Genomic DNA, 23,566 nt, shown 5'->3' on the forward strand with positions numbered 1-23,566 from the left:
TGCTGTCTTTTTGCTTCGTTATAGTGGGAAGAACTGTACCACAGGGCTACTGTACAGGGGAAGCTCCTTTCAGTATTTTCCCATCATACTTCATGTGTTACTATCCTGCCAGTGCATTTTGCTGTTGGGTTAAAATGTTTGCAAAAAACAATTTCCAACAAGTGCTTTCTGCAACAGTCTCAACACATTTTCCCCTTTCACTTTCAGTTTGCACTGTACTGTGCAGGGACAAAAACCTTCATCCTACTCATTTTTTTTTTTTTTAGTCTTGGCATTTGTGCAGTCAGGAAGTTGAATTATTGAATTAGCTTGCTGTATTTAACAAAGAGAGGATTCTCCTGCAGTGAGTAGTGTTACGCAATGTCTTTGTTCATCTGCAAATCCTGTTTGGACAACTAGAGAGAACTCGCAGCGGTGGGATTCTACCAGATATTTTTAGATTTGTTCATCATTTTATCCTTGTATTCCTTGTGTGCATCCTTCCGTCTTCTTGTGTTTTCTGCTATTAATTTATCCTTTTCTCCTCATTCTCTCCCACACTCCTAAACATTCACCCCTCCTTCTTCTACCAAACCAATCCTCATCTCTTCATTTACATGAATCACCTCCCTTTGTTGTTATTATACATAAATAATTTGTCCATCATTCTGCGTCTCATTCTTTTTTTCCCTCTCACTCCTCCCCCCCGACCCCAGGCCATCTACTATGAGATAGGCTTCCTAGTATGTGCAGCAGTGGGCCTGCTCTTTACCATTCTGATGCCAATAGTCGGGCTCTTCTTCTGCATGTGCCGCTGCTGTGACAACTGTGGTGGTGAGATGCACCAACGGCAGAGGAAGAATGCAGACTGCCGGCGTGGCCTCCTGGGAACGCTGCTCTTCTCCACCTCACTGGTCATCACGTGAGTATGACACATGCACAAATGACACACATAAGTGAAATATGCGGAAATCAGCTCGGAAGCAGACGTGCACATTCTGCATGCAGACATGCATGTATGCATACACTGGGGTTATATACAAGATTCATGTCTGTCTTTTACGGCGATACTCTCATGCACATGTGTACACATGTTAGTCACAAACACACACACACACACACACACTCATCAGTTTTCCTCCTCCCCCATGCTGTTTGCTATATATAGTTGAGTCCTACTGTAGATTGCATGTGGCAGCACCCTTCATTCTTTTATTCATTCTAAGCTCTGGTCACTATAACCTTCCGGGGATCCAGACTGAAAGCTTTCATTTACTCTTGTGGCAATGTCTCAGTGCACATCTAAAATACTACAAATCGAAGATAAAACCACAATATGCTTTGGAATTTGACCGCAATAATTCTGGTAAACACTTCTGACCTTTTGACAATACACACAATTTCACCTAGACCTGTAATCCTTGGTATTCATTGTAATGAATATAATACCTTTAAGTTTTTTTTCACATTACTGCACAGTCGTCATTGTTTGTCTTTTATATGCACATTTTAAGCTGTGGCTTTCTCGAGTAGGACTGCGGTGAGTTTAGAAGCAGACTTAATGTCTAGATTACAACAATAACTCAAATCAGACAACATCAGATATTTTCAAGATTTCAGTTCAGAAAATATGTTTTGTTTTCCTTTCCCCATTGTTCACTTGCTTTGACCGGTCAATTTTAAAAAACAAAAACAAAAAAACTTGCCTTTTTGCCCACAGATCCTGCATATTCACACACAGAAACACATCTGTTTCTCTGAAGTCTGACCCTTTTTGCTGTGGTGTGATAGAAAATGTAAGTTTTATATAAGGAGTGTATAAAAAAGGTAGCTATAGGCTAAAGTCGAACTCTTGGTTAACATGAGTTAGTTTGCTGCTTTAAAAGTGTGTCAAGTTTGATAATATTAGATTGGATTTGTTAGCTCAACTTTAACGAATTCAAGTGACAAAACTTTAAGATGTTATTTAATGAGTTCTTTCACTTTTCTAAGTTTAAGGTGTTAGTTTTTCATTTGGAACGAGCTGTTCTCTTTAGCGGCACTTTCCGTTTTTTTCCCATAACCAAACTGACCAATCGGCCTCAGATATACAGTATAGCCGTTTCTTTGACAGTCTCATTAGCTTCAACTGCAACGTGACGTGCAAATCTCTGGAAATGGAACTGCACATTACTGCAATGCTCATCGCAACTGTGATTGTTCTGCTTGTTATGCCACATAAGCATGCATTTCAATTTAAACACATGCTTTTACAAATATATGATAGGATGTGAGTGTATCTGGCTGCTTCATCGTGCTAATACTAATCTGATAGCCAGTAATCTGCCAGTGTAGCTATCTGCTGTTGTTTTCCAGTTTTTCTTTTTCTTTTGTGTTGTCGTACTTACACCAAGCGTACATGCAGGATAGTAACCTCGTCGTAAGCTAGCATTTTCTATGTGTATTAATAGCATAATCCTGACATGAAAATCATGTTAGATAAAGTGGGACATTCAGTTAGGTCTATAAGTATTTCAATTTACATAGTACCCTATTTTTCAGAGGCTAAAAACATAACTAGACAAGCTAGTATAATTTTAAATGTGGGGATTGTTTTTAATATTTGGATGAAAATCATTTTCAGTCAGTGACTGATGGACATCACCAATCACTACTGATTAAAATGTAACCAGGTACATTTTTGACAAAAATATAGATTTCCATCTATCCATTTTCTTCTGCATATCTAATCCAGGAAAGCTGGAGCCTGTCCATAGGGCGAGAGGCAGGATACACACTGGACAGGTCAGCAATCTTTTCCCGGGTTAACACAGAGGCGGACAACAATTCATGCTCTCATTCAGACCTATGGCATGAGGGGGAATACAAAGTCTTTTCGGCTGCCTTCAGTTGAAAATGGAATGAAATAAAGCTTTACATTCACCCTGTACTTCTTCTTTATGAGCCCATCAGACTGTCCTGTAACTTGATGAGTCTCATCTGTCAGAAAATGGACCACAAGAAACCTAATCTTCCTTCCACTCTGGTTTACAGTCTCAGCAGCACACGAAGCATAGCCACTGGGGATATAGCAACACTACAAAAGATGTGGGAAAACAACAGTTGAGCTAGACTGAAGGCATCCAGGAGTGTACTTAGTTTGATGTTCCTCGACTTTCAGTCTTCATTGGAACGAAGCCTAGTTATATGAAATTCCCCAGCAACATCCCAGCAGCACAGACAGAAGAGTCTGAGAGCATCCTCGCAGCTCTTATTAAATCTCCCCAGCTACCAGGCAGAGATGCAGCAGAGGCTCTAATGAAGCAATTACAGGCTGGAGAGGGATGAGTTCCAAGCCCAGGCCAAGACTGCTTTTTACTGCCACTAAAAAGCTGACAGCCAGGCACAGAAAAGTGGCAGGGGTGACATTTATTTTCCAAGAAGTGTTAAAATCGGATTAAGAGAGGGGAAAGACTCCCAGGTAAGGGTGAGAACATCGAAATGACCACAAATGAGACATAAACACAGCTAAACAATGGCTACAAAACCTGGGCATCACCTTCCGTTGCACTGTGAGATAATATAGTGCAAGTAACTCTTTATTATGCATTATGTCAACTCATATTTGATGCTAAGCAGTCATTGTAGGGGAGTTTTGGCAGTACTTTCCAGTCATCCCTTCATACCTAAGTAGTATAGACAAATGTATTCTGTTACTACCTTGCTTTGCTGTCAGTTAACTCAACAGGGTTTCGATCTCTTAATATACAAGATCTTATGAAGGATTGTATCTTTATTTATAAAATCCGAGTGATGCAAAGTGGATTTCAGTGTCGGGATGGCTACCAAGCTGCTGTTACTGGAGATGCACCCAAGCACACGGATAACATTGTCACAATCCAGCTTGCCATATAGGCTTAAGGGCTTATCAACTCTGCCGGAAATGTCAAACAAGCCTGTGACTGTTGCCTGAAGACACTACACCTTCCTGAGTTTAGATAGCATGTACCCTGCCCTTACTGAAAAGGTAAATCCCATACCCTTATCCTAATTGCAGAGTGGAAAGCAGTCATAGTTGCCTCTAAATAATGGCCGTGCCAAATGTGAAGGCATCCTTAATTAAGAGATAAAAACAGAATGGTAAAAAAGTGAGTCAGGAGAGTTTGGTATCTGTCAGATTTTTGCTATTGTACACCACCTGCCTAAATACAGAAGGGTGTCCTGTGGTGTCTGGCACTGGGACGTTGGCAGCTGATTATTTCGGTCCTGTAGGTTGTGCAGTGGGGCCTCTGTAGTCAGGTCAAGTCACTGTTATTTATCTAGCGCATGTGAAAACAACAGGAGTTGCCCTGAAGTGCTTTCCAGCTGAGGCAAACATATTAACAGTTCAAGTCCCTAAAAATATAAATACAAAACCCACATGAAACATGAATGCACTGAAAAGGAAAGCAAAAATTTAATAATAATAATATAAAAAAACTATCAAAAATTAATAAAATAAAAACCTGGGAGTAAAAATATACAAAAGAATACATTAAAAAGAAACAACAGTCATCTAAGGGAGCAGTAAGAAAACATTAACAGGTGGCTGATAAAAGCCAGGCGGCTCTAATTTTACCTGGCTAGATCACTATGGCAACCTGTAGACATGCAAAGCTAGTTATGGTTTGGGGTATAAAATCAGCTACAAGTGCTATATTTTAACTTGTAATTGTGATTGGTGTGCAATATATACATACACCAGCCTCTTCATGAGGTGTTCCTTGTTGGAACATTGTTCAGTTGCAGAACACAAGTTCCACAAGATGCCAAAAACATTAATAGGAATCGGAATGCTTTTGGCATTTTGCAGTTGCTGGAGATTTGTTCCCTGCCCATCCATGAACTGAATGTGCTGTTTCACCTCTTCTCAGAAGTGCTCTATTAGAGAGAGACCTGGTGTCTGTGGAGGCCGTTTGGAGGGCAGCGATGGTTGTATGGGGAAAATCCCAGTAGATCAACAGTTTGTGAAAAAAACAGACCTGGCCATCTGGCGCCAACAAACATGCCACATTCAGAGTCACTTAAATCACCTTTCTTCCCATTCCCATACTCAGTTTAATCTTCAGTGTGAACCTCACCATGTGTACATCCCTAAATGCATTGGCTTACTTTCCTATGGTTGCCTGATGAGGGTTAGTAAGCAGTTTAACAGTTGTATCCAGTGAAGTGTGTGGTGAAGACTTCCTACTGAATGAATGCATTGTATATATGGAGCCATTTGAATGACCCAAGTTTTCTGGCATGTGTGTGACAGACTCTGAGCATTCCTGGATCCACTGTGGCAAATAAAGGAGGCAAAAAAGAAAGCAAAACAAACAAAGCAAATCGGTGAACCAGGTAGAAATGGGAGGAAAAAAATCTGTAACAAGAAAGCTGATGAGAAAATTTCACTCTTATATCATCCTCCTACTGTGAAGGTGGTAGGGTCAAATCCCAGAGGAGCTGCCAATGAGCTGCAGTTGTAAACGTGAATGAGTAATGTTCACTGGGTTAGAGTAGCGCTGTAGGGCTATGGGGTTTGATTCACACGGATGCCAGTCATGCTGAAAATGCATGCACTTCTGCTCCGGCTACAAATGTACTGCCCAAGTAAAAGCAGGCAGCCTTGTTGTCATTGTGTGCTGAACTCTGCCAAACACAAAGCAGATGTTCATCATGACTTTTAATGTTGTATCTTACAGGCAGAGACATTGGAACAGCTTTGTGGGAACAAACATGATGAGAATGATTAATTACATTTATGGGCGTACTCATAATTTAATCAGAAACATATTACAGCAATTTGCCAATTAGTGGAGCTGAACTATTAACATGTTCACCAGGTTAATTTAGGTGAAGGAATATTGAAATCTAATTAAGCATAAAATGATGTATTAAACAGGCCTTAATAAATTGACAATTACTGTGGCGTGTAAGCACGTTAAACTGATTTCTCATAGAGCTTTAAATCTGGGTACATAGCAGGAAAAGACACGAGCAAGGCAAACAAAAGAAACATGGAAAACTCACTGTGAGTATGTTAGAATCCAACTCAGTTTACAGTGAGATTAAACATGTAGAAAAAATGAAGATGCATTAATACCTTTGACACAGATATTATGTTTGATCATTCAGGTTTTTGTCCATCTGTCCAAAAAATTCCACCTGGCAAGGTTTTGGGAAACTTGCAGATCTGGATAATTGGTTATTATTATTATCTTTTTTTTTTTTTTTTAATGTAGTCACCCCATCAGCTTGTGAATATATACACAACTGCTTGGGGCTCAGGGCAATCTGGGGTGAACCAAGGGCGGACAAATTTCACCTTTCCTCTTTTAAACAACCTGTGGTCAAGGTGCAATGTCATCTTAGTGGAAGGATGCCTTAATGGAGACTTACTTGGGGAAGGAAGGACATCAGTTGTTTAATAATATCAGGGTGTGCTACAGAGTTTGAATTAGCATCACTGTGAGATTATATTACATAATTCCTTTGTGTTTGTGGTGTTTTTGATGAGTATTTTTTTTTATTTTGATTGGATTATTATCATTTGGGGATATCTGGGCTCTTTGAGTTTGCTTCTTTATGGTTAGTGTTTATTTTCTAATATCTCTAACCTAAAATAAAGAGAGATTTTATCATGTGAGTAGCAAATTGGTAAGATAAGTCTTTAACTCCTACTTAAATGAAAAGGACTAATTGCCAATGTTTGTGTCCTCATGCTTCTTTTGTGAATGTGATTGCCACTGCTGGGGTAATTTTGCAGCACATTAGCCATTCAGCACTGTGCCATTAATATATCGTAGCTCACATGTGTACTGTATGCTAAACAGCACGTTTTGTTATGTCTGCCAGCTATTATATATTCCCACTCTGTATTATTAAAAGAACAGCAGGAGTTATTTCAGTTTCTACTAATCGGCTCTGATTCTGCACAACACCCGCGTGGATTTATAATAAGAAAATGACAGTCATAAGATCTTTCCTTCTGTTCTGGCCAAGTGGAAGACCCTTGCTCCATGCTGTTATCCAGTATGGGCTTCAGCAGTCTATTTCAGTTGCTGGGTGTCCAATACTATTAACAAAAAAAGTCCTAATATTATGGACTTAGTACTCCATGCTCATTATATGGGCTCTTATTATATGGGGTCTAATGATAATACAGGCGACAGTGAACTGAGCATTCAGCAAGCTGAACTTTAAATCTCAGGCACCCAGATTAGATTTGAAGGGTTTGTCTGTAAATGAGCTATCTGATGTCTGGGATATCTATAAATGGGCTTCCCAAGTGATCTACAATATATCTTGTACTGACTCAGTTTTGGCTGGTAATCTTTTTGTGCATCATTTTACGGTCATGAGGGAAGAAAAGGTCAGCGAATGACCTTGCAAAACCATGTTAGTTGTGCTGAGTAAAATATTCGGATATCATGGGAAATCACTGCTTGAATGAAAAACAACTACTGCACAATTCAGTACGCAAATTAAGTTAGGATTTCATGATTTTAGTCATAAGACAAAAAAGGGAAGAAGCAGATCAACACATTTTTAGGTGCTGCGTTATAGTAATACAAGAAAAACATTTTTTTTTATTGTGCACCTTTCCACAAATTCTAATTTGATTTTTATTTTTTTTAACCAGGCTAAGACTTTCTGCCTTTAAGTTGGACCAGATGTCTAAATGCGTTTAGGCTGTGTTCAGTGCGCAGTCTTTTCTCCTCAAAATGCATCTAAATATATGCATGTAAGTAAACTTAAATTTCTGAGCACATGCTTGTCCACAGACAGCTATGCTACTGGCCAAGCTTGTGCAGATTCTGTTACTTTTTCCATATAACAGAATGTTGTTGTTCTCACTGTTGCAGCTTTGCCTGTTAAGTGGTAGATGGATTAGTTGTGTCACAGAATGATAATACACGCCGCAATCATGAACAAAAAAAGCAAAGCTCATACAAGTTCCAGTGTGTCAGACAGTTTTCTGCCAAAAGTAGGAATGAAGGAATGCAAAGACTGGTCTCTGTGTTTGGCTTGGCTCCGTTCTAGTGATTATTTTTTGATAACCAAGGCTAAACACAAAAAGTAGATACTATTATTTTAATGGGTCAGTTTAGTTTAGTTTAAAACAAAGTGAATACGAGTTCCACTTCTGTTTATGTTGTGTGTGAGTTATTAGCACTGAATCCTGCTGAATTATTAATAAAGTGACCCAATTAATTCTTAAGTTGTTGGAGCACAACACACAGAAGGGACAGCACCAGGAGCTCAGCAGCCACAGTCAAAATAATTACTTCTACAATACTACATACATTAATCTAGAAATGCAACTCATAAGATTAACTTTTTGACTTCGGAGCTTTAAACCCGTAAAACCCTTGACAGTCCCAGCAAAAGACTTCAACCGTAGTATTATCTCCTCTCACGTAATGAGGGGAAAGTGTGTGAAATAAAAGTAAAAACTTGTCAGTATACCAGCATATTCCTTTATTTATTTGTAAAATATAATTCCTCCCACTGAAATTCTCACAGCTCATTAAAATGGAATGGAAATTTATTGCGTATGCTTCCTTTAGCACATTTTATCTTCTAACAATGTGTAACTTGATCGGAGTACTGAAAGTACTGAATTGGAGCTTAAAGCTGATCTTTTGTAAAGTTTTATTTATTAAAAAAAAAGTGAATGAAAGTTTAAATGAGAGATTAACTGCAGACATGATTGGATCAGTAAGAAAATTTTTTTGCATTTTCAAGGCCTGCAGAAACTGTTTATTACAGTGTTGTTACAGAGTGATCCATCTTTTAATACATATACAATCTTTGACAGTGTTATGCACAATGACTACTTTGTTTATATCCATTTCTCCACCAGCTGAAAGACAAAACTGAAGATGGCAGTCTAATTTCGACGTTTTAATCAGCTAAACATTTCTACAAGGCTGATGTTTTGTGAAATAATAATATAATATAATATAATATAATATAATGCACAAATTTAAAAGACTGACCATTGGCAATCACAGTCCATTTTGTGTAAGTTAATTTGTTTTGACACATGTAACCTGTTTTGTAGAACGCTTCTTTACTCCTTCTCGACTGTAATTTTACATTACAAGTAAATAGACCGATATAACTACCCAAAAACCTTTGGACATGGGCTCTATCACTGACACTATAACTAAGTCCTTATCGAGGACCGTGGCCTTTAAAGGCATCAGAGGCCACCGTCAGGCAAAGACCATTGCCATGGTTAGCGCTGGAGAGAAACCTGACCCACAAGCTGAACAAAAGCTGGCCTCCTCACTGCCTCCAGCAGCTGGCATATGGAAGGGGACCTTGGCAAGCAGCTGAATTTTACAGCCCAAATAACACCATCATGCAGCCAGATATGATCATCGTATTCAAATCCACCAACTAATTGATCATGTTGAAATTAAAATTGCAATGAGAAGAGAACAGGATTTGCAGGGCAATCATTTAGCAATGGAGCATCTGAAGTCACAGAGAAAGCTACTGGGTGGCTTTGGATCCAGAGTATGGATCCATGAACAGTTCCTGCTGCGCCTGAAATACCCGATGACCCCAAGTTCCATCACTGGTTGAATCTGTGAGATGTGACTTTCATCCCCAAAACTGGAGAATTCTAATGTTTAATTGAATTGAATTCAGTTTTTACATATATAGTTACCTCAATGTGGTTTATATTGAGAGGTAAATGCTTACTACAATAATGAGAAATTGCTAAAAAAAATTCAATAACATAAAACAAAATAGCTTAATAAAGTAAAGTGGCTTCATAAAATGAGGCAAAATAGCTCTATAGGATAGCAAACAAAATAAAAATTGATCAATATACATACTAGAAATAAACACAACAAATTAAAATGAATTTGTCAGGGTTTTTTCTTTGAGAGGTTTTGGTAAATTGTGAGATTTTCAAAAGCTCCTGAAGTTTCTCTCACAGATGTGCTGTGTTCTGTACAAAATAATTGCACATGGTTGTAAAGAGTTCTTGTATAAGGTCCTTTTGATCAAACAGAAAAAACAGTATCCATCCATCTATCTACCTGCAAAAAGTATTTTCATTGAATTTATTATAAATCACTCACTTGCTGCTAACACATCAAACATATTCTTGCATTCTGTCACGTACAAAAACAAGCACACAATTAGCCACGTATAAACACAAGTCGCCAAGTACACTTTTACCTCCATCCTGTGCCTTCTGTAACCCACACATTGCTCAGTTAACAGCCTCCCTGGGGAGAAATCACATGCAGGACTATTTTTAGGGGCTCATTAATAGTGTGATGAGCATTAACTCTGTCATGAAAGAAGCTACAACTATGAAGATGTCACTTGTTCACTAAATGTCAGGCTACTGGGAGGTAATTTATTTTCAGTGCAGAGCGGCATTACGGAGCTGTTACAGCCAGCAAAATATAAAATTAAATTTAACTTAAAAGCCTGTAGGGGATTTGGGGTAGTAGCAGCAAAAGTAACAGGATTCTAGTGTGAAAGGAGATCTTAAAAAACACATTTTGATGTTAAAAATAAAATGAAAAGTACAGTAAAGCAAAGTAATTATTTCAGTATGATTGACTGAGATTATATGCACAGAATGAAGAAACTAACCCATCCTGATGCTCCGTTTTTGTCCAGCAATAGCCATGATTATTAGTGTATATATTGGAGAGTATAGTTACAGTATAAAGCATATAGTATTATACATTAGGCAGTAGTATTAGTAGTTGTCGCTGTCGTTTTGTTGTTGATGATAATGATGAAAAACTGCCCTACAGGTGGTTTTTGCTAGACTTCCAGTTCTTTTTCTTGTACTTCATTCTATATTTAGTGTTGAGTCGAACAAAATTCTAAAATCTAAAATGATAATAAAATAAGGTAGACATCCTGAGAAATTAAAACCATCCACGAGAACAAAAATGTACCTGACGTGTGAACTTCAGTGCAATCTGTGGGCATGTCATAATCTACAGCAGGTGTGTCCAACTCCAGCCCTTGAGAGCTGAATGAAATGAAGGACGCATTTGGAGCAGCCTTCGTCGCCTGGCTGTGACGTAACCGGCCTTCAATTGCGGCCTCTGAAGGATGCGGCCTATGAATTGGGACATACCTACTGTCCTGCAGCTTTTAGACGCATCGTTGTTCCAGCACACCTGAATCAAATTAATGGCTTGTTATCAGGCCTTTGCCAAACTTGATGGCATGCTGAAGAGGTAATCCAACCTTTTGATTCAGCTGTGTTGGAGTAGGGATGCATCTAAAACCTGCAGGACAGTAGCTCTCGAGGACTGGAGTTGGACACCCCTCTGATCTACAGACTAGAAAGAGAACAAAAGCTTGCAGGTAATCAGTGAGATCTGCATAGGATTTTTACTCTTTACTAACATGCATTATGTGCATTATCCAACTGTCTCCATTGATTTTTTTTTTTCTTTCATTTTTTTATTTTTGCATCTTATAATGGTATCACACATAACTCATGGAAATGTGGGTTACCTAATGTGTTGGGGAAAATGTGCATAAGTGAACAGCGTGAAACATCTCACTTTAACACATTGCAGTGTGTAACAGTTACTTATCCAAAAAAAAGTAAATAAATGAATAAAAAAGTAAATAATTGATTTGTTTTGGACATCTAAGGCTTTAATTTTCATTGAACTCCACCCATTAAAAATCACTGTGTTATCAAAAACCTTTTAACCACTTACCTCTGGCTATTTTTGTATATACAGCTTTTCAGTCTGTAATTTCTCAGGCTGCAACTGAGAATTATGTGTCTGATTCATAAATATGTATCTGCGCTCTTCTTTTACATTGATTGGGCCTTAAGCCTTATCCTTTTTTTCTCTTGAATTGTAACTTTTTAAAGTTTTTTTTTTATTAATAAACTAAAGTTCTCATCTCTTGTTCATAGCACACAGGCACCAAACAATGGCAGCTTTATACATGCCACTGCCAAGCTAATTAACTGGAGAGGTTGTTCTCAGAATTTGCAGTGCATCCCATAATTTATCACATCTCCTGGAGAGATCTCATTCATACTAATCATTCTAATTTTCTCTCATTTTGCATTTATAGCTGAAATCCGCTTTATTTTTTTAATAATTGCATTTTTTCCTCTCACCCTGGGATCTTAATGGTCGTGGATTCTTGTAGTGTGCACCTTACAAATCAACACACGATTTACAAGAATTCAATATTGTGAAGCTAACTGACTTTCCTAGCTAGGCCGGGCTTTCTTGCAAATTTATAGGAGACATTTATGTTACAGTAGTGATGATATGGCACATTGTTACACAGGAGAGGAGGATAGGAGAAGGCAAAGCTGCAGGGCTCTGTGATTGTTTTACAAGTAGGAGGTATAACCCAGAAATATCTGCATTTCTGGGAGATGGACCTGTCTTTCATGTCTTTGTGTCACTTTGTGGTCATCAGCATGTACCCCAGCAAAATGAAGGCAAGCAACTTTATACTAACCAGGCTTACTAGTAATGAGCCATTGTATGAGAGCTTTGTGGTTATAAAAGAACAAATAGTATTTTGGGGGCTATATTAGGAGTGTTACTCAGATATATTTCAATTCAATTCAATGTTATTTTATTTTGATAGCATCAAACCACAACAACAGTCACCTCCAGACCATCTATATTGTAAGATAAAGACCCTACAATATATATTGAAAATGCCAACAATCAGACGACCCCTATTAATAGTAACTAATGATTAAATGTAAAGTGATTCATAATAGAAAGTGAAGAAAGGTGAGTGAGGAAGAAACAGTGCAAATAGAATAAACTGCTTTTTAGTAGTTTTTTTGTAATTTCCTTCTGTGCAGAAACAAGGGTTCTGCTGATAGCAGCTTAACAATATTAACAATGTCAAATTACTGGAAGGTTGGGAGGAAAAACAAGCAAAAGGTCATCAATGTAATCAGCAGGACATTAACCATTTGATTTTTGATTTTTTTTAAACATACAAAAACTCACAGGATAAGACAGGATATGTACGAGCGGCCATCTTTACTAGCAGTGCACAGACTCATCCCATCCCTTAATGCTGGAGCTCATCCCAGTGGTTAAGCACCGCCTGGATAGGAAAAGAGTCATGCCATTGCTAACACACAGGGAAAAACAAACATTCACACTCACATGCACACCTCCAGCCAAGTTAGACTGACCAGTTAACCTAGCATGCATATCATTGGAGTGTGAGAGGAAGCCAGAATCCACACAGATGGAAGGAGAACACACAAACTTCACACTGAAGGGCCCGACTGGCCGCAGATTCAAACCAAGACCTGTGTGCTTTGTTAAGCACTGAGCCACTGAGTGGTTGCATTAGAACAGTAGCATGAAAGCAATAATATCCACACAATTACCTGCACCTGTATTTGATATTGGCCAAAATATGATAGTAGGTACAAATAGTAAAATGTATTCAAGCTTACACACTAGAGTTGTAATTTTGTTTGTCAATACTTTAAATTTCTTTGCCAATTCTTACAAACTGCACTGCAGTTCATCTGAAAGAGGATTAATGATGATTTTGTGTGAAAACACTGAATGACTTTGAATTCTTTTCAGACTCAGTGGACGCTAAACCTCAAACTAAAACTAAACCTCAAACGCTCTGCACACGCTCTTCCTCTTATTCAGCTATTTATCAATAAGTGACTTATATGTATATAAGTCATGTATATATTGTATATATTGTGTCTATTTCTTACTTAGTGTATTGTCTGTCTTTGTTAATGTTTATACTGGAGCACTGTAACCAAAATAATTTCCCCTAGGATCAATAAAGGATTCTGATTCTGATTCTGAAACTAACAGTATTTGACCAGGGATGAACTCACTCAATACCTGAGGACGGCACTATAAAGGCAGATCAGTGTGCTTCAGCTGACCTCTAACTTCAGAGAAAACCAGGACCTCTGAAAAGGTGTAAAAGTTTTAAACTTCATCTTCTTCTCCAAAGCAGATTAATTATATGCAAATAATAGTTGATTACGGTTAGGTTTGACTGGTTAATGCTTCATAAAGTGCATTCATGTGTTATGAAGTTAGCATTTGCTGATTAAATAATCTGCTCTTTGAATTTCATCATTTTTTCATTAGCTATCACAAGTTATTTAGTTATGGACAGCTGATATTTGTTTTTAAATCAAACCACTAATGTTTGCTTGAAGGGGGTTAATTAAGCTTGGCCTATCCAGGGATGGTTTACTGAGCAACACAGATGTCTCTGAGTATTAAAGCGTTTTGGACGTCCTTAAGAAGACAAATTATAGAAAGACTGCTTCTGTGAGAACTTTACTGTTTAACTTTTAAAAGCAAAGATATCCAGATAACCAGAGTCCTTGCCCAGGTAATCAGGTAGTGTCCTTAACAATGTGTTATTTGCATCATATTTGAGCAAACTCCGTCACTGAAGGAAAAAAATATTAGTATAAGCTATGCTTTATGACGGAAATATGATTAATCAATTGTTACACTGTTTGACAATTTAATCAGAAAAATGCATGCACTGCAGAAGATTTTTTTTTTTTTTGTTGTCTTTTGGCCCTTCTACAGTTTTCCAAAAAAATCCTATTGTGCTGCAGTGACCTTCTGTGTTATTTACACAACCCCGTGAGGCTGTTTGGCTCAGAGTTTGGTATTCATATCATTCCTGGACTGTTTACTGTGAAATTAATGGTCTGTTGTCTCCCATCAACCTAGTCCAGACAGTCCTCACATGGAACTGACAGCAGCTTGCACAGCATCCTTATGAGTAGGAAAAAAACTGAGAACTAATAGCACTGTCTTTACTGGGTTGTCATGCTCGGAGCAAAGGCCTTGAAGCCAGGAAGCTTAAGCATTCATTGGCTGATTAAATTCTTCACAGGACACAATGCTCCAATAGGAAGTTGGGCTCAGAGTGTGACTTGGCAAGCTCTGAGGACAGTAATAACACAGCAAATACAAATACATAACAATAGCCACTTGAAGGAGAAAGGGCAGTTTAATGGAATGAAAACAGGCAAACCAAAGGCTTTACATAGTTGCTAAAATGAATGCAATAGCGATTCAGTTATTACATTTATATACATTTATATAAGTGGAGTAATGAGATCACGCAGTGGCTAAAATGAGAAAAAGTTGCAGTTGCTGGCTGTGGCAGTGACCTGTTGGCACAATAAAATGTCTAATGAATTATTTCAGATTACATAAAATTTGCTACATAACCTACAGTATATGACAGGACAAATTGCTTTTTCAGTCAACACCTCTGTTGTCCCACATGCACCAAAATGCATCACTTCTCGTTAGCGTTTGCATTCAGGTCAGACTGGCACAAAAATAAAGATTTAATAATAATTTAATTTAAAAATTATTTGTATTAATTATTATTCTTATAGTGATTATTCTGGATAAGGCTTTGATTGACAGTTACAGTAGCTGTTTTATATTGCACTCAGAATATTTAATTATGCACATGTGCTGATTACGCTGCCATTGTCTATCCATGTGTGTGAACTAAAATGATCACTGTAGTTATTACAGGGACTAGAATGATAATTTTGTTACTGAGGGCGGACAATAAAGAGACATTTTCGGCAGTGTTAAAGGAGGGAGGGGCTGTAAGGGGACTGTCCCAGCCTCCCAACTACAGTTACACTGAATGCGGGCCATTGTTGAAGTTTGTAAAAGCTATGGAACCACCAGACCATGGAACACTCGCTGCCCAGCCCCCAGTAGTGCCCTAGATTCTGGGGCACTGCACTAGTTTGTTGCTCTTCTTCGTCTGCTGTCGCGGGGCATCCAGGATGAGTTTCATGTGTCATTTGGCTTTTGCTCAAGCAGGAATTAAATGCCTTTTTCAAGCTTGTTGGAGGTAAATCTGCCTCCTGCTGTGTTTGAATTGTCCCCTGTAGTCAAAAAGCAGCCATACAGTTGATGGCTAGAGTTGGTTGTGCAGTTCAGACGTTGCTGATAGCAGTGAAATGTGATGATGCTGCACAAAAGATCAATGGCTGAAGTGCACAGATGAGTTAACATATGGTATTTTTAAAGGCCACCTGCTTCATTGAAATGCAACATTTCTTTTTATCAGGGTGTCAATTTTAAAGCCGTCATACTAGTCTGCTACAAGCCAGACAGTTTTTAAAGGTTTTTAAAGTTTCCATATGCAAATAAGCAATCAATAGTTATATTCCTATTTCAAAACAATATTGATGCTTTTTATAGACAGGAGTCACCAAGTACTTTACAGAAAACAGTTGGTGGTACATTAGTAGATCGTGGATTTGAAAGATGAATTTCATCAGGATTTTAGCAGTGCAACAAATCAACGACTCTCTTCAAAGTGAGAGCTAGTTTACATTAGTTTGAATAAGTTTCATTATTGCTATTCTTTCGTACTCGTTCTGTTGACTAAAAAAACGAAGTGGAAAAACTGTAATTTGGAGTTATTTTTTCTGAATTTGGCTGCATGAAAATACTGAGCTTAGGAGAAAGGCAAAGAGATGGAACAGTAGTCTATGTCTTGGGGTGCCTGTGGACAGTCATGCAGTCTGTGTGGGCAAGATACTGAACCCTGAATTGAGTGTTAGTGCGAATGTTATCAAAGGTGTTTAGATAAAGTACATGTGTGTGATTAGGGGCTTGTAGAAAAAAAAGGGCTTTGAGTGCTCAGTTAGCATACATATATATAAGTAGCTATATAAGTGCCAGTCTATTTGCATTAGGTGAACATAGTGCTAACACTAAACATTCACACAAATCCAGGATTCCTGAGAAACTGTAAATGTTTTAAACCATGTCAGGCACATGTTCTTATAACTGATTTGCAAACAGGACATGGTCATCAAAACCAAAAATTGTACTGATCAGCAATAAAGCAGCTCTGGCTAAAGGTTGCTGGCTCCTTCCGGAGGCAAATGCTTATTCTTGGTTTGAGGGCTTTTTATATGATGATGTAGATAAGTAACAATAAGAGAGGACTCTGGCATTTATAACTTTGAAAACCTTTTATATGGACAAAAACTTTAGATAACAGACTAAAGGATAGGAAGAAATGCTAGAAGCTCAATCGGGGATATATATAATGAACTGATGCCTGTTTGATCTGCTTTGAATTTCAGATCTTCTCTTTGTTGTCATGCAAAGCTCACATCTTTTTTTCATAAGTGAATTTTATAGTTTGGCTTATGAAAACCTTTTCAGCTGAATGCCATGGAATATTTCTCTGTCACATGTGATATAATAGACACCATTAAATAGAAGGTGAAATGAAGATGACACTGCAGGGGGATTGAGTCCTTAGTGGCATGTTTCCTGGATACAGACGCTGCAAGCGAGAAAGCGGGTTAGCAAGCCTTGCTTGTCATTTCAAGTTTGATGGTTGTTTGATCATTTTGTATTCAAATACAAATGTGTGTATGCCTTTTTGTCTTCTTGCAGCTTTAGACCCTCATTTAATTTAATCACTTTTTAAATAACAGACCCAAACTGGAACGTGAGCAAACTCAAACTAAACTCAAACATGATTCTCATAAAATAAGGTGGACAGTCATAGACAACACAGCTTGTTGCAAAGCACCAGGCTGTTTCCTCAAAGAGTCTTTGTTCAGCTACGAGAGGGAGTGAGTGAGAGACAAAGGAAAGGACAGGAGGCGGGAAGTGGGAGAGAGAGAGAGAGAAAGATGGAAAAGAGAGAGGTAACTGAGGGCAAAATAGGAGACCGAGGAGGAGATTAAAGAAGAGAAAGGGTGGAGTAGGAAAATGATAGTTACGTATCACTTTGGGATATAGTAAGAAAGGATAGTCAAACAAAAATACCTCATCAAGGGAGATATATGGAGAAATACTGGTGTAGAGAGAAAGAAATAGTTTAGCGAGGGTGTGAAATACAGGCTTCATAAGTAAAGTAATAAAGACAAGCAGACAACCAAAAGCAAGCTTAGAAAAGAAAAGTGCGGGATTGTGAATTTGTGTATGAAAGAGGAAAGCAAATGTATGAAGTGTGAGTGAGAAAGATACAGAGGGAGGGCAGAGAAAGTGTTTGACAAAAGGCTTTTGTTGTGAAAGTGGCCATTTTGAATCTTCCCCTGGTTACGGATGGCTCCACTTCACTGTGTCCCAGCCTACTTGTTTGGCCTAGTTTCTCATTAAGTCGCCACTTGTACGATGACAGTGTTTACTCTGTTGGCACACTCACTATTTATGGCAAACATTATCACACATCCACTAGAGATGGTGAAGCTTGATGCCATGCAGATCAGCGAATTTCTCTCCCGAGGGCAGCACATCCTATAACACATTTATTCTTTAAAGACCATGACAATGTTGTTAGAAGGCTCTTTTTTTTAATCTTGAAAGATGTTCATTATGAATTTTCTTCAGATGCCAGCAAGTGAATATTTACATTCATTTTAATTTAGAAACAAACCAAATATATGTCGAGGGAATCCTGTTGAAAAGGATTGTCAGGTAAAAGCCTTTATTCTCTAAAGCGAACAGGGTAGCAAGTTTGAGGATTGCAAAGGATTGCAAAGTTGCATCTGAACAAATGGCAAGACTTTGACAAGAATGTAATACACAGTGCCATGCTGGGCAAAAACCAAGCACATTATATCAGCACAAATACCTCATACCACATAATGATTTGGGTTCCTCTTGTTGCATTCACTGAGTTGACCATGAACTCCTGTGTATACCAAACTATTTTAGAGTCAGTCTCAACCACAGCTAAAGGTGTTCTTGGGCCAAGAACACCAGCAAATCTACAGCTAACTGTCTAAAAAAGAAAATAACCAAGGTGTTTGACTGGCCCACTCAAAGTATCTGTGGCATTTGCGAAACTGCCCCTCCTGCTTATAAATATTCAAAATTTATTAGGTTGTTATTGAATCATTAACTCTTTACAAAACAACCATGGGCTCCTCTAAGCTGCTGACTGAAGATCTGAAAATGAACTGATGCCTAAAAGCAAGGGAAGATATCAAAGCGCTTCCTCTGAAATGTCGTTAAGAAGTAAGGGGAACAGGACAAGCACTGGAAGACCAAGAAATTTTTCAGATAAAACTGAATATCTCGTAGGCAGAATGGTGAAGCAAGACCTTGTATGACATGCAGGAAAGTTTAGTTCGCCCAGACTGTCCCACTGTGCATCACTAATGCACTAACAGGAAAAAAAGTCAACCTTACCTGCAGCCTCATCAGTATGTAGAGCAGCATATATCAACAAATGGAGTTAAAATTGAGCAATTGGCTACAATAACCTGAGATCTATTTGAAGATGAAAAGCATTTGACAAGAAGACCTTGCCAGCTGCTAAGGATGGGGATTACTCTGCTGTGAGGTTGGAAGGCAGTAAAGCATACAGGAAACCTAACACAAATAAAAGGAAATTCATCAGATTCTGGAAACTGAAAAGTGACTGACTTCTACAACAGGACAGGTATCCAAAGGAGACAAAGCAATCCGCTCTGATCTACATGAAGAAACACAAGCTGCAAAGTTCTGGAAAGACTCTTCAGTCCTCCGACTTAAACTCCAAAGAAAATCATAAACATGCTGACTCTTAGCTGGCTACATGCTGTGATATCTGACAAGTACTGACTTAGACTGCTTAAACTTAAGCATGTGTCTGCATACGGAATAAAGTGTAACAATATTTGAAGACATTTTTTCCCCTGCATTTCCATGCCAGAAATTAAGAAAAATACATACGTTTAACAAAGTGGAAGGAAATGTGCTCCAATGCGCTGCATTTCTTGAAAGTAGAAAACATTTTATGCATACACTAAGTGTGCAAACACACTGCAATGCTTAATGTTGCAAAATGTCCACAGCTTAATCCAGGATAGAAATTAGATTATATCCACAAAGGGAAACTGTGACTACAGCAGTGGCTGCACTTTACTGCTCTGTAAAGAAGAATGGCGCCCAGCAATGTCTTCATGCATTAGCAGTAAGACAATAGAAACCCCATCTCTGGGTGCACTGTGGTCACATACGTACAACCTGTTGTACGTATGTGACACATAAAGACCCCTGCCTCTTTTATAGAGTCAGTCACAGCACCCCGATTCTGCACCATTGATCTAAACCTTCCCAGAAGCTTTTGAGTCAGTTCTTTTGTTACTCCTCTCTGCCAGTCATCTTACATCATTCATAAAGCTGCTTATTCCACTGAAGCATTTCCATGAAGGGGGATTCACTGTGTCATACAACTCTACTTTAGGAGTTTTTGATCCTTAGAGTCAATTGTAGAGAAGCTTTTTTTTTTCCTTTTTGACCGTCTTTCCTTAAGCTGCTCACGCGCAAACCTCACTTACACACATCAGTAGCAATAAGAACATACGTGCACACACTCTAGTGCTGCAGTAGCTGTGAGGTGCTAAGGAGAAAATTCAGCTGGGATGAGAGTGAGTCATGGAAACCGCTTAATATTATGGGCTGTCTTTCCCTTGATGTTGTTCAAGCTAATTAAGCCTTGTAGTAAGCTACTCAGGTCTGTTTGAAGTATGCAAGAGATTCACTTTAATGGTCTACTCTATGCAATTCTGTGTTTTCACATTCAATTTGAATATGCTTACAACCCAGGGACCTTAGATTATAAAGATAAGACACCTGGATTTCTAGCTAGGAGTCTATTTCTAAATTACTTGGGGAAATAATAGTTGTTTAGATCTTGAGACTGCAGAACATGTCAGTATATGACACACACATACAGTATTGTAAAGATGCATTTACACAAGGCCTCTATGCCTGTTATGTTACCTTATTCTAGTCTATTAAAAACATTGTTGATGAATAGGAAATTGTGTTTTCATGTCAACATTTAAACTAAATTAATGGAAATTGTTTGTAACAGTTAATTAAAATGGGTTTAAGGTAAATTTATTTTCTTGATTACAAGAATAGTCCAATGTAATGCTGGCTTTCAAAGAATGACACTCTACAGGTGCACTCAGTGGAAGTCGAAAAAACAAGGTAAAGTGAATGTGGTGGTGCACACTGACCCCTACTGCTGATGACTTGTCATCACCCTGCTCTGCATGACTCGCCCCTGCCTTACTCTTGACTGACACAGGGGCAGCAGGGTCACTCAGACATGTCCAATAGCAGGCAGATTACATGTTTGTGTTCTTGTTTCAACTGTTTTATTAGGATTGGAGTGCTGTGTGCGTATGCCGCCAACCAGAACCTGAGCTCTCAGGTGAAGAACGTACGGAGACTGGTCAACAGCAACATGAGGGATCTGCACACTTTCGCTAACGACACACAGATGGTGAGGCAGAAAGTTTCCATTTGAAACACGATGTTACATAAAGAATTGGGGTGAAGCATTATAGATGGTTCAGTTGTGAATTTTCCTTACATTTCAGGGTGGCAGACTTGAGGGTACACTTGTGAATCAGTGTGCATATCATTTCTTTTTCCTTTGTTGAAACTAGGGTTTCTTGTCATGCTGACTTTGTGTAATCCTTTCACACGGGAAAAGAGAATTTTCTCACCTTTTGTGCACGCAACACCTGCAAAGTTGCTTTTGAAAAGATTGTTCTCATACAGTGAAATTTCTCCAACAATCAGTCTCACTCTTGTGGGTGGTATTGGCTGAAGAAAACTCCAACCAGATTCTCAAGTGGCTTAATGAAATGGTGTAGCACTGAAGTTGTTATTTACTACAGAGTGTTTGTTGGTGTCTAGACCAATAAAGTACTTTTGTGCAGCTATTTCTAAATCTCTGCTTCTCTCTGTGTTTCCTCTATGCAGCAAATTGATTACCTAATATCCCAGTATGCCACAGCCAAGAACAAAGTCATCTATGACCTAGATCGTAAGTAGTTCTTCTCTCTTTCTCCGATAGTAAATTAGGTAGACACAAACAAGTCACTAAGTTTATACACTCAGTTGTGTAGCATGCTTATTATGTGTATTTAATGTGTCTGCTTTACTTGTTTTCACAACTGTGACTTAACTAGCTCCATAGGCAAAGTAGCAACTTTTAAAGAACATCTCTTGAGTATTCCTGCTACTTTCCTCTGGAGGCAGTTCTTTCCTAGAAGTTGTGACCTGCAAAAACAGAGCCAGGATTTTGAACTTTTAAATTAAAAACAAAAAAAGGAAGAAGTTATGTCTTGTATACTCAAACCATTAGAACACAAGTTTAGATGGTTTACTAGAGAACAAAATTGGGAACAAGAGTGATTTGGACTAACGAGTCTCTGCTGATGTTTTCTACAGACATAGGTCCATTATTGGGTGGAAGAATACATGATCAGTTGGATAAGGAGGTCCGTCCTGCCTTGGACCAAGTCCTCAATATGGCTGGAGGTACAGCTGCTCACTTTTAATTTCCTCCTCTAGTTAAGATCAAAATTGCAGGTCCTAAGCTACTAAATGCCAGCTACAGCTTCACTGCAAACACTGCAGTACTGCCAGTTGTGTCATGAATAAAATGTTTTTTTCCCTTAAATGTGTGATTTAAAGCAAGTGTGAATAACCTTTTTTTGGTGCAAATACAGGTTTAGGTCTTGTTTCAGCATTTTCCTCTAAGTAATAAGTCCTCCACCATATAATAATAGTTTCATTAATCCTTAATCTTTGTATTTTATGCTTTTTTTATGAAGTGAAAATCGAGAGGGCCATTAAAGGTAATGATAACTTAGTAACTGACCCACAGTCCTTTGACCCTTGACTTTGTGAATTTTGACACCAGTGTTGCTCCTGTGATTCGTCCCCTTTGTTTTCTTCCGTGATGCCTACCTGAGCCCCGAGTTACAGTTCTTGAGTTTTTGATGAACAATAAACAGTCAATATATAAAAACTGCACTATGCTATATCTTACTTTGGTGACCACAGAGTGAAGAAAGTAAAAAGCTTTAGAGCACCTTTTACTGTCTTTCTTAGGGCATCCATACTTTAGATTCATGCTTTATTCCTTTATATGAATGTCTGCTTCTGTTGTCACCAGGTAAATTGTCTTTATGGGCAAATAAATAAAGAAAATCTCTTAATTTTTTTTCCATTTATGAATATAAATGGATATGATTCTCCTTCCATAAAAATCCAGCCTAGTGCAGTTTGAAGTTCATGGTGTTTTGACAAAATCCCCAAACCCTTTCTATTGTAACTGTGTTACCCCAGTGTGATGTGAGCATAAAAATGTGTTTGTGTAACCAACCATGTTATTTTTATTATTATGTTTTTAGATTTGAATATGTAACTATGAGAGTACCTTGTTTTCTTTTTCCCTTGTTTTTTAAATTCTGAATTACAACTAGATGCTGTGTGGATGTTTGACCCAAATATATAGGCTTGCACCACATCAGCAACAAAAGATGAAAGATCTGTCAGTAAGCATGAAAAAAGTAAAGCTGGTAAAATGTCTGGCCATCGACATGGTAGTAATTATTATGTGTGCCTATGCCAAGAGGCACACATATTACTATTCCTCGGATTTATTATTCTTATTATGTGTGCCTATGACAAGAGGCACACATATTACTATTCGTCGGATTTATTATTCTTATTATTATGTGTGCCTATGACAAGAGGCACACATATTACTATTCGTC

General features: G+C 38.2%; 1 protein-coding gene across 9 annotated transcripts in view; it reads left to right on the forward strand.

Moving 5' to 3' along the window:
• The window catches only part of prom1a (prominin 1a), a 165,197-nt gene that overhangs the window by 41,861 nt on the left and 99,770 nt on the right, over window positions 1-23,566 (forward strand). For all 9 annotated transcript variants that reach the window (XR_005615184.1, XR_005615187.1, XR_005615189.1 and 6 more), the window contains exons 3-6: window positions 696-901; window positions 21,156-21,276; window positions 21,762-21,825; window positions 22,233-22,322. Coding sequence is in view for 3 of the 9 variants with exons in the window: in XM_039621164.1 (XP_039477098.1) it covers window positions 696-901; window positions 21,156-21,276; window positions 21,762-21,825; window positions 22,233-22,322 (481 nt within the window). In the remaining 6 variants the exon portion in view is untranslated. The remainder of the gene's footprint in view (window positions 1-695; window positions 902-21,155; window positions 21,277-21,761; window positions 21,826-22,232; window positions 22,323-23,566) is intronic.

Source organism: Oreochromis aureus, linkage group 2, assembly GCF_013358895.1.
Source record: "Oreochromis aureus strain Israel breed Guangdong linkage group 2, ZZ_aureus, whole genome shotgun sequence".
In the NCBI taxonomy this organism is placed as follows: Eukaryota; Metazoa; Chordata; class Actinopteri; order Cichliformes; family Cichlidae; genus Oreochromis; species Oreochromis aureus.